At 49.3% G+C, this 12,348-nt stretch overlaps 1 protein-coding gene across 4 annotated transcripts in view; it reads right to left on the reverse strand.

Annotated features, from left to right (window-relative positions):
* LOC136592632 (dynactin subunit 1-like) overlaps positions 1–12,348 on the reverse strand; it is a 99,644-nt gene that overhangs the window by 50,289 nt on the left and 37,007 nt on the right. For 2 of the 4 annotated variants that reach the window (XM_066588617.1, XM_066588616.1), the window contains exons 3-5: positions 10,103–10,181; positions 9,618–9,649; positions 1,833–1,853 (exon numbers count right to left, since the gene is read on the reverse strand). In XM_066588617.1, coding sequence (XP_066444714.1) covers positions 1,833–1,853; positions 9,618–9,649; positions 10,103–10,181 — 132 coding nt within the window. The remainder of the gene's footprint in view (positions 1–1,832; positions 1,854–9,617; positions 9,650–10,102; positions 10,182–12,348) is intronic. The other 2 variants (XM_066588619.1, XM_066588618.1) reach the window with 1 other exon arrangement.

A 12,348-nucleotide genomic window follows, 5' to 3' on the forward strand; every position in this document is an offset into this window, starting at 1 on the left:
AACCAGACATTATAATGTGTATATTGCCATGTATAGGATTATTATATAGCCTGTAGCCAGACATTATAATGTGTATATTGCCATGTATAGGATTATTATATAGCCTGTAGCCAGACATTATAATCTGTATATTGCCATGTATAGGATTATTATATAGCCTGTAGCCAGACATTATAATCTGTATATTGGCATGTATAGGATTATTATATAGCCTGTAGCCAGACATTATAATCTGTATATTGGCATGTATAGGATTATTATATAGCCTGTAGCCAGACATTATAATCTGTATATTGGCATGTATAGGATTATTATATAGCCTGTAGCCAGACATTATAATCTGTATATTGGCATGTATAGGATTATTATATAGCCTGTAGCCAGACATTATAATCTGTATATTGCCATGTATAGGATTATTATATAGCCTGTAGCCAGACATTATAATCTGTATATTGCCATGTATAGGATTATTATATAGCCTGTAGCCAGACATTATAATCTGTATGTTGGCATGTATAGGATTACTTTATTATCTACAAGATGGGTAAAGATTATAATCTGTATATTGCCATGTAGTTTTAAGGCCCATTTACACGCAAAGAGAATCTTCAAACGATTGAAAGATAAACAGTTTTGGCGATCATTTTGCATAAGGTGTTAATGGACACTAAGGACCATTAACATTTCATCAGCTTCATTTGCGTGTAAAAGGGCCTCCTGGAGCTGTTTGCAGAGCACAGCATGTGGTCTGAGCTCTGCACACAGCACCATTGTTCTCGCATTAGCTGTCGGCTGAATACAAATGTAATCTCCAGCTCCCGTGCAGAACACAGCGTGCGGTCCCTGTTATCTTGTCTAAGGCTGAACAATGGATTGTAAACTCCCCTTAAAATCATCGTGCAGCCGACGAGTAAACTATGGCAGCGTTTATACGCCACGATTAGGCTGGGCTCACACGGGGCGGATTTGCTGCGGAAATTCCGTCCAGGCATCTCACCGCGGCAGATCCGCCTGCGGCTCCTAATCCCGGGATTGGCCAACCATGTGGATACGATTTCTCAGAAATTTCGTCCACACGGGGTGGCGAATCTGTCGCGGCAAAGCTGGCGTTGCGGATTCGCCGTCCGCAGCATGTCCATTACTTTTGCTTTCCGCTGTGGCCACGCTCTCCTCTATGGGAGCGCCGGCAGCAGCTGGGTGCCATGGGTTTTGAATCAGCGTTTTTCTGGCGGAAATCTCGCGGTTTTTCGCTGCGGCCAGACCGCAAGATTTCCGACGGGAATGCGTCGTGTGTGACTCCAGCCTTATCGCTCAAAAGCCATCGTTTGAACGAATCTTGAGCGGTAATCGTTGCGTGTAAAAGGGCCTTTACAATGAGATTACTTTATTACCTAGATGGCAGGTGGGTTACCATCAGTACAGGAGGAGTGGACTATAATGGCAGAAAGAGCACAATCTGTATAAAGCAGTTCCTGCAGCAGTCATGTGACATCCTCCCATGATGCTTTGTAATCTCATCTCTCCCCTGAGAGGCAGAGGTGCTATATGCAGGCAGAGTACATGACAATACAGTGGAGTAGAGCGATAGTGGGGGTCTTATATGTGGCCCCGGCATAGTACATCAGCCAAAGCAGTGGAGGCCGTCCGGTAACTCACAGGCATAAGACACAATGATCAAGGCGGCTGAACATGGTGACACGTATCAGACCAGACATGGCCATGCAGGGCGACCGTGCAAGTCAGGCAGCGGGCATGCATGGTAAGGTGGACACATGTAGGAAGCGGGCATGCCAGACAAAACGGGAGGTAGAAAGAAACGGGCACAACACCTTCTTGGGTTTCATTCCACGCTGCATGGAGAGGAAATGTAAGACAGGTTAGAGGTCAGGTGAGAGTAAGACAGGTTAGAGGTCAGGTGATCAGTGAGGAGCAGTAGGACCCTGCACGGAGAGTAAGACAGGTTAGAGGTCAGGTGATCCGTGAGGTGGAGTAGGACCCTGCACGGAGAGTAAGACAGGTTAGAGGTCAGGTGATCAGTGAGGAGCAGTAGTACCCTGCACGGAGAGTAAGACAGGTTAGAGGTCAGGAGATCAGTGAGGAGCAGTAGTACCCTGCACGGAGAGTAAGACAGGTTAGAGGTCAGGAGATCAGTGAGGAGCAGTAGTACCCTGCACAGAGAGTAAGACAGGTTAGAGGTCAGGTGATCAGTGAGGTGGAGTAGGACCCTGCACGGAGAGTAAGACAGGTTAGAGGTCAGGTGATCCGTGAGGTGGAGTAGGACCCTGTACGGAGAGCAAGACAGGTTAGAGGTCAGGTGATCAGTGAGGTGTAGTAGGACCCTGCACGGAGAGTAAGACAGGTTAGAGGTCAGGTGGTCAGTGAGGAGGAGTAGGACCCTGCACGGAGAGTAAGACAGGTTAGAGGTCAGGTGATCAGTGAGGAGCAGTAGTACCCTGCACGGAGAGTAAGACAGGTTAGAGGTCAGGTGATCCGTGAGGTGGAGTAGGACCCTGCATGGAGAGTAAGACAGGTTAGAGGTCAGGTGATCAGTGAGGAGCATTGGGACCTGCATGAAGAGTTAGACAGGTTAGAGGTCAGGTGATCAGTGAGGAGCAGTAGGACCCTGCACGGAGAGTAAGACATGTTAGAGGTCAGGTGATCAGTGAGGTGGAGTAGGACCCTGCACAGAGAGTAAGACAGGTTAGAGGTCAGGTGATCAGTGAGGAGCAGTAGGACCCTGCACAGAGAGCAAGACAGGTTAGAGGTCAGGTGATCAGTGAGGAGCAGTAGGACCCTGCACGGAGAGTAAGACATGTTAGAGGTCAGGTGATCAGTGAGGAGCAGTAGGACCCTGCACAGAGAGCAAGACAGGTTAGAGGTCAGGTGATCAGTGAGGAGCAGTAGGACCCTGCACGGAGAGTAAGACATGTTAGAGGTCAGGTGATCAGTGAGGTGGAGTAGGACCCTGCACAGAGAGCAAGACAGGTTAGAGGTCAGGTGATCAGTGAGGAGCAGTAGGACCCTGCACGGAGAGTAAGACAGGTTAGAGGTCAGGTGATCAGTAAGGTGGAGTAGGACCCTGCACAGAGAGTAAGACAGGTTAGAGGTCAGGTGATCAGTGAGGAGCAGTAGGACCCTGCACAGAGAGTAAGACAGGTTAGAGGTCAGGTGATCAGTGAGGAGCAGTAGTACCCTGCACGGAGAGTAAGACAGGTTAGAGGTCAGGTGATCCGTGAGGTGGAGTAGTACCCTGCACAGAGAGAAAGACAGGTTAGAGGTCAGGTGATCAGTGAGGAGCAGTAGGACCCTGTACGGAGAGTAAGACAGGTTAGAGGTCAGGTGATCAGTGAGGAGCAGTAGGACCCTGCACGGAGAGTAAGACATGTTAGAGGTCAGGTGATCAGTGAGGAGCAGTAGGACCCTGCACAGAGAGTAAGACAGGTTAGAGGTCAGGTGATCAGTGAGGTGGAGTAGGACCCTGCACAGAGAGTAAGACAGGTTAGAGGTCAGGTGATCAGTGAGGAGCAGTAGGACCCTGTACGGAGAGTAAGACAGGTTAGAGGTCAGGTGATCAGTGAGGAGCAGTAGGACCCTGCACGGAGAGTAAGACAGGTTAGAGGTCAGGTGATCAGTGAGGAGCAGTAGGACCCTGCACGGAGAGTAAGACAGGTTAGAGGTCAGGTGATCAGCGAGGTGGAGTAGGACCCTGCACGGAGAGTAAGACATGTTAGAGGTCAGGTGATCAGTGAGGTGGAGTAGGACCCTGCACAGAGAGCAAGACAGGTTAGAGGTCAGGTGATCAGTGAGGAGCAGTAGGACCCTGTACGGAGAGTAAGACAGGTTAGAGGTCAGGTGATCAGTGAGGAGCAGTAGGACCCTGTACGGAGAGTAAGACAGGTTAGAGGTCAGGTGATCAGTGAGGAGCAGTAGGACCCTGCACGGAGAGTAAGACAGGTTAGAGGTCAGGTGATCAGCGAGGTGGAGTAGGACCCTGCACGGAGAGTAAGACAGGTTAGAGGTCAGGTGATCAGTGAGGTGTAGTAGGACCCTGCACGGAGAGTAAGACAGGTTAGAGGTCAGGTGATCAGTGAGGTGGAGTAGGACCCTGCACAGAGAGCAAGACAGGTTAGAGGTCAGGTGATCAGTGAGGTGGAGGAGTAGCCTGTATGGAGAGTAGGTCAGGTGATCAGTGAGGTGTAGTACCCCGCATGGAGAGCAGGTCAGGTGATCAGCGAGGTGGAGTAGGACCCTGCACGGAGAGTAAGACAGGTTAGAGGTCAGGTGATCAGCGAGGTGGAGTAAGACCCTGCACAGAGAGTAAGACAGGTTAGAGGTCAGGTGATCAGTGAGGAGCAGTAGGACCCTGCACAGAGAGTAAGACAGGTTAGAGGTCAGGTGATCCGTGAGGTGGAGTAGGACCCTGCACAGAGAGCAAGACAGGTTAGAGGTCAGGTAACAGTGAGGAGCAGTAGGACCCTGCACGGAGAGCAAGACAGGTTACAGGTCAGGTGATCAGTGAGGTGTAGTACCCTGCATGAAGAGTAGGTCAGGTGATCAGTGAGGTGTAGTACCCTGTATGGAGAGTAGGTCAGGTGATCAGTGAGGTGTAGTACCCTGCATGGAGAGTAGGTCAGGTGATCAGTGAGGTGTAGTACCCTGCATGGAGAGCAGGTCAGGTGATCAGTGAGGTGGAGTAGTATCCCGCACAGAGAGTAAGACAGGTTATAGGTCAGGTGATCAGTGAGGTGGAGTAGTACCCAGGAGACACGAGAAGGTATTAACCTTTACCAAGGGCAACTGTTGGGCATGTACGCATCCCTTGGACTATTGCCCAACCATCGCTCCTATGATTACCCAGGAGTGATAGTCGTCCCCACGATCCTTCCTACCGGCCTTCATTGTTTGCATTTCAGTTCTGCTAAAAAACAAGCGACTGACTGGTGATTGATTTCTCACTAAATGCTTAGTTGGCAGCCGCATGCGAATGGTACCTTAGAAGCTTTGTCTGTGGGGTTACTTGATCTTATTACAGGAGAGCAGGTCATAAGATAACAGCCTTATTATACCTCTGTACAGGACGATACATCTCCATACAACGCCCACAACCCAACTACAGTCCTATAACCAAACTTTGTAGACTGATGTAACCCACATGTACCCCAATAACCAGTCCTTATTACACCTACCACATATATGGATTGCTAGGAAGCCCATTACAGCTGTACTGACCCGTACATGAATAGGAGCAAATTAGCACACACATCTGTCAAACGGTGAGCACGTCTGCCATCCACAAGGCGAGCGCCGCCGACGTCTTCAGGACGCCAATCCAGTTTAAAACTACAGCGGTGCAAAAAGTCATTGGCTTCCTGTTCCGTCACTTACTGTCATAATCACAGGATGAGAGTAGGGAGCAGATGGAGGGCATCAGTGTGCCGGTGCAAGCGGCACCCAACTCCAAACTACAGGGAGGGGACCCAGACGCTCATCATGGCAATGGGTTAGATAAACATGGAGCATTACAGATGGGAAATTTAAGATTGTGGGAAAGTTGGAGGAGCCAAAGTCATCTGTGAGGCAAATTCTGCAGACACGCGTTGCAGACAGAAGTTGTCATGTTGGTCTGGGACAGACGGATAAGAAAAGGGAAGTGAACGATTCCAGTCAGAGGGGACGTCACCTGTGACGACTGGGAGGTAACTGTGCTGCAATTACTTATAGGGCTTACAGAGTGCCTGTGTGGAGCAGGTACATATTGTTATATGATGGGGGTATTTTTCGCCTCAGTGATGAGGTCCCGGGATAAACTCTGGCGGAGGCAGAACATAACACTCAGGACTAAGATTCGATTCTACCAGACCTGCGTTATGCCAATATTACAGTACGGCTCGGAGACCTGGACCTTGCTGTCGCAAACCACAGAGCGTCTGCAGTCCTTTCACATGCGATGCCAATGCCAGATTCTCTGTGTCCGTTGGTTCGCCTTCATCAGATCCAGGCTCGCACGGGGCTTGAGTCAATCACAAAAACAATAACAAGGAGACGACTCGCACTTTTTGGTCATGTTGCACGCTTGTCAAAAGCTATCCGGCCCACGGTGCTCCAACCGCAGCAAATGCTAGGAAGATCGAGAGACGACCCCCTGCTGGACGGCGGAGGCCCCCTGGTCGTCCGCGGCAATCGTGGGTGAAACAGATAGGCAACGGTACCTCCGACATCAACACAACGAATGGAACAATGCTCTTGGCCGTGGTCATTCTAGATCGGCGCTACGGACCCTCGTCGACCAAGCGAGATAACCATTTTTTTTGTATAGTGCTCTTTACTTAGTAGCAGTGTGGTAGAAGTACGTGGCCCATATAGCGGTACTAATGCCTTTGGTATACTGGTGTGGAAGTGATCGTACACCGGTACTTGTTCCTTATATAGTGAGGTTAGGCCCACCAAACATAATAATCAACTTTATTTATATAGCGCCAACTTATTACGCAGCGCTCATCTGCAGGGAAGCCCAGATCGCGACCTCAGAAATGGTCTGATACAACCTGGTCAGCTTTATAGTAACAGTACCAGAGAGCCATCAGAGGAACAGAGCTGAGGGCAGGGCAAGCTGCAGAATGCAGGTGGAGACAAAGTAGATGAGGAAGAGGGCAGAGGCCTAGGCAGGCAAAGTACTGGCTTGGCCAATAAGTAGGCCGCGGACCAGGAGAGGCAGAGCCATGTCAGCACCTTTGCATGCTATAGACTGATTGTTCAGGCACCGGCTAACAGTAGCAAAGGTTGACGTAAATGGCTAAAGGCTTGTTTGGCAGGAGAAGAAAAAGCCGAGCGCATGGACTGGCCCCTTAGGGGGCGGACCGATGCGTGTACCTTATGGGAACTGGGAAGCTTACAGGAGATGCAGTGCCTGCGGCAGACCACAGAGGGCACAATAAATGAAAGGGATGTGGAATAAAGTCCCTTTCCCCTTAGGACTTATTTAGTCTGTGTAAATCAGACCAAGATTAAAGGGTTGTCTGAGACTTCTCCTCAGAATAGGTCATCAATAGTTGATCGGAGGGGTTCTCAGGGTCCCCATAGATCAGCCGAGGCCCCTGTCAGTTTGGACAGCACTGCAGGCAGATAGCCCTGTTTTTGTATTGCAGTGGCTGGGTTTGGTACAACAGGCACAGCTCCCATTCGATGGCAGCTGTGCCTAACGTACCAAACCGGGCTGCTGCGATAAGGACATTGCCATTTCCCTCCAGCACTGTCCATACCGATAGCGGTGCCGGAAATCAGCGGATATGTGGAGATCCTGAGTGGCGGACCCCTCCAATCATATAAAATAAACATACTCACGGCTGCGCTAGAGAGAAGGCCCAGTAATATACCGAAAACCTGACATGGCCGCTTCTCATAGAAGCCCATGGCAGGTTTGTGGGACATCATCAGTGATGTTCTTGCTGTTGGCTGCAGCAGTGAAATGAGTCAACAACCTACATACCCCTGCAGCACGGCGGCGGCGGAGCATCGCGGAAGCAGCAGGCAACTACTGCCTTCATTTTTTTGTTCTTGGCAGAACCCTCCCACTGCCACCAATAACCTCGAAAAACTCCTTTAAATGACCTATCCTGAGGAGAGCAGAAACCGCCTCCAATGACCTATCCTGAGGAGAGCAGAAACGGCCTCCAATGACCTATCCTGAGGAGAGCAGAAACGGCCTCTAATGACCGATCCTGAGGATAGCAGAAACCGCCTCTAATGACCTATCCTACGGATAGCAGAAAACACCCTCTAATGACCTATCCTGAGGATAGCAGAAACACCCTCTAATGACCTATCCTGAGGATAGCAGAAACGGCCTCTAATGACCTATCCTGAGGATAGCAGAAACCGCCTCTAATGACCTATCCTGAGGATAGCAGAAACCGCCTCTAATGACCTATCCTACGGATAGCAGAAAACACCCTCTAATGACCTATCCTGAGGATAGCAGAAACACCCTCTAATGACCTATCCTGAGGATAGCAGAAACGGCCTCTAATGACCTATCCTGAGGATAGCAGAAACCGCCTCTAATGACCTATCCTGAGGATAGCAGAAACCGCCTCTAATGACCTATCCTACGGATAGCAGAAAACACCCTCTAATGACCTATCCTGAGGATAGCAGAAACACCCTCTAATGACCTATCCTGAGGATAGCAGAAAACACCCTCTAATGACCTATCCTGAGGATAGCAGAAAACACCTCTAATGACCGATCCTGTGGATAGCAGAAAACACCCTCTAATGACCTATCCTGAGGATAGCAGAAACACCCTCTAATGACCTATCCTGAGGATAGCAGAAACACCCTCTAATGACCTATCCTGAGGATAGCAGAAACCGCCTCCAATGACCTATCCTGAGGATAGCAGAAACCGCCTCTAACGACCTATCCTGAGGATAGCAGAAAACGCCTCTAATGACCTATCCTGAGGATAGCAGAAACACCCTCTAATGACCTATCCTGAGGATAGCAGAAAACACCCTCTAATGACCTATCCTGAGGATAGCAGAAACACCCTCTAATGACCTATCCTGAGGATAGCAGAAAACAGCCTCTAATGACCTATCCTGAGGATAGCAGAAAACACCCTCTAATGACCTATCCTGAGGATAGTAGAAAACACCTCTAATGACCGATCCTGTGGATAGCAGAAAACACCCTCTAATGACCTATCCTGAGGATAGCAGAAACACCCTCTAATGACCTATCCTGAGGATAGCAGAAACCGCCTCTAACGACCTATCCTGAGGATAGCAGAAACCGCCTCTAATGACCGATCCTGAGGGCAGGTCATCAATCGTAGTAAAAAATAAAATTAAAAAAAAAAAAGGCATCATGAAGGTCCCAGACAACCTTTTGTATGTCCATTTCTCATCATACACGTGGCAAGTCTTTTTTTGTTAATTCTCCGGTGTCTTTCCAGAGATGGATGTCACCTACATGCTCTTTTTTTTTTTTTTTGCGGGACCACGGACTTAACGTGGCGACCGCCATCTGAGACATCAGACACGCTGCGATGTTTAATTTTTTTAAAAACACACAGATTTGTTAGTGTAGAAAAAAAACAAAATCGGAAATAAAACCACAGGTGTGCATAACCCGGTAACCGTAGGGTATGTTTGTACGTTCAGACGGCGGAATTCTCTGCATCAGAATCCGCGGCTCACTGGTAGTTGTTGACACGGATCTGCATGCAGGATTCCGTTGCGGAAAATCACATTTTTTTGTCGAGGAGCGGAGGGCCCGGCCAGTGGCCCGGAAGGAGCAAAGGGCCCGCCGAGGCAACGGACTTCACTACAGAATTCTCCACGTGAATGCCACATCTAAAAACTGTGTGCAAACCCACGTCTTTCAGCACGGATTTAGCCTCGTGAACTGCCAAAGTCCACATGCAGAATTCCGATGACTTAGAAACGCGCTGCCATGTTAAGAAACGTGATTTTCCGTGTCGAGTTGTGTGAACAGACCCTTAAGTCCTCTACAGAGGGTCCTTGTATCAGAAGTGAGCGATCCATTATAACCCCAGCAGTTATGTACAGCCACTGCTCAGCTGTATGGAGTACGTGGAGCGGCAGACTCACCAGTTTACTGGCCTTCGGGGGGTCCGTCGTCTCTGCAAGAAATAAGATGTAAATTAATAAATCAGCATAAAGATATCAAGTAGCAGGGAGGCCCCAGCCACACTGAGCCCGCCGCCTCATGCACACCCATCGGATCTGATAGCAGGGTTCACAGAAAAGGGTATAGTCCTTTACATTAATATAGAACCTTTATTAACAAGTCTTTAAGCCTAACTGCACCCCAAGCCGTCCGAAACCCTAGTATGAAGAGGAGAAAGCGGAGTTACCTCCCTGAAAAGAGCGAACCCATACAGGAACCTAATCCTATCGGTCCCTTATTTAAAAAAAGGGATATTAAGTGAAAGGTAGGGTTAGGGTCCTGTGAGGGGTTGCCGTCGCTGTTTTCAGGGCGGTTACTCCACTTTCTCATCTGAAGAGTATTTGTATGCCCGTAGATTACATATAGCTTTATCATACAGCAAAGTGACTTATGACTGTGCTCATACCTCTCTTGAGGACCTTTGTGGCGGCCGGTTCTGGGGTTTCGGGGGATGTTGTGTCCGCGCCATCGTCTATAACCTGGATCTAAAAAAAAAAAAGACAGAAGTTGATGTAACAACATGACGAAGTGTTTCTGGCCCCCTACAAAAAAAAATCTGTGACATTTCCTGATCGCTATGTGCTCTGGTTATACAGGAAGCCTGGCATGACTGGGGCTTGCTGGGAGTTGCAGTTCCACAGCAGCTTCAATAATACACAGGCATGCGGATGTAGCAGAGCCAAGCACACAGCGTCACCTGCACACCCTGAACTGTAAGTTGTGGCCACAGAGCAAACATCACAGGGTACAGTGAGAATAATGCAGAGCGCAAAGCAGGGTGAGGTCATGCCGCCCAGACCTGCCCGTAACACAATGCAGCCGCGTCCCTGCGGCAAACAAGTAGATTGTCAGCTCTGCTGCAACAGGATCTCATGAGACAGAGGTATAGAGAGCTGGGACTGGAATATAACATAGGGCTCATTCACTCGAGTGTTGTTACTGTATACACACACACACACACACACACACACACACACACACACACACGTGTATTTTCTGCGCACGCGAGGATTTTTTTGCATACGTGTTCCCTGCATATACACTGTTTTGTTCCAGCTAGCAAAACAACGCAAGAAGGCCGAACCGATTCCACTACTTCACCCCCCGCCTCCTGCCAACCTGTGTACCAACAGTGACTACGCACGCACCAGCATATCTGTTGGGCATTTACCTGATCCCATAAACCTCAATGGGCGATTTCGGGCTCTGAATACCCACAAATACAGGACATGCTGTGACCGTCACATGAAAAATACGCCCATCTGAACACCCCAACGCAAATCAATGGAGTGCAATCAGCCCGTATCACACATAGATATGCCTGCGTGAGCGGGGCCTAGAAGTTACATCCGATTCAGACCGTTTAACCACTTAGGACCCATTTACAGGGGAAGACCGAGCGATCCTTACCCCAATAACCGGCCCACGCTAGACTGAAGCTGACCAATCACTGCTGCGAGGTCGACGCTCATATTAATGCCCATCCGCCCCCGTAAACCCATCATGTCCCACGTGAAAGGTGGTGAACAGGGTTATTGGGGGGCGAAGCGGGGAGACCCTGCGTGCGGATTTCCTAACACAGAATCCAGAAGGGAGGTCACTGTTTTTTTCTGCATGTGGGTTTCAAAAGCGCGAGTCAGAAGAACGCACGCCACACAGACGGCGGCGAAGAGTCCCGAAATGAATAGGAAACTTTTGAAGGCAGATTTCACCAAAGATCAAAATCCCCGTGTCACCGCGGCCCAAGAGCCCTCGTACACAAAACAGCTACCGCGCCAAAAATCATTGGATCGCGTGAATTTAAGTAAATAGGGCCACCGACTGGACGACAATTCATTCACTGATCGTACGTTACGCGGCCATAAAAGTAATAGTTCCCTCTTCTCTTGTAAATGGCGATTGTATAGTGAACTATTAAAGGTCAGCGATTTATCTGCGTGTGTGAAGTGTCTCTAAGAGCGACCTCTCCACATTCGCTCATGCAAACGATTGCTGGCTCCGTGTAAAAGGCGCCGGAGACTCTGTGACCGCAGCGGGGTCCATGATGGCCGTTTACTGAATAAGGCTCCAGTCAGGCACCCCAGAATATCGCACGAGTTTTATGCAGAATATGAATTCCGTTCTTTTGCCTGGACTTGATCACTGGAGGGATGCTTTCCCCGCGCAGCGATGTTGTAAGAATAGTCGGCGGCGCCTTCTCTCTACTGTCGCTCCCGCTGGAATCACTTGCGACCCTCCGACGCGCCGAGACACCCGCTGGAGGAGCGCAAGGTCACACAAGGGATGCGAGGCGTTTTTGCGTGAAAACGCATGTTGGCAAGTGTGACACGGCGCTCGCCGGTGTGAATGTAGCCGTCATCATATATACCCCAGAATGGGGGCAAGAAACCCCACAAACTACAACAGTGGGATTGTAGGTCCTCTTCATCCCCTCTCAGTACTAGTAATATAAATTCTTCACTACCCCTACTAGGGACCCCATAACGGTGCCAGGACAACATAGAACCCCTCCCATCACAAATTACAGAGAAAGTCACATGACCAGAGGAAGACGTAAAAGGTACGGTCATGAAAAAACAAACACACACAAGCAAAAATTGTAGGATAAGGAAAAGTTATAGTTGCTTGGCCCTGAAGGGGTTAAGTGTCCGA

Source organism: Eleutherodactylus coqui, unplaced genomic scaffold (assembly GCF_035609145.1).
Source record: "Eleutherodactylus coqui strain aEleCoq1 unplaced genomic scaffold, aEleCoq1.hap1 HAP1_SCAFFOLD_32, whole genome shotgun sequence".
NCBI lineage: Eukaryota > Metazoa > Chordata > Amphibia > Anura > Eleutherodactylidae > Eleutherodactylus > Eleutherodactylus coqui.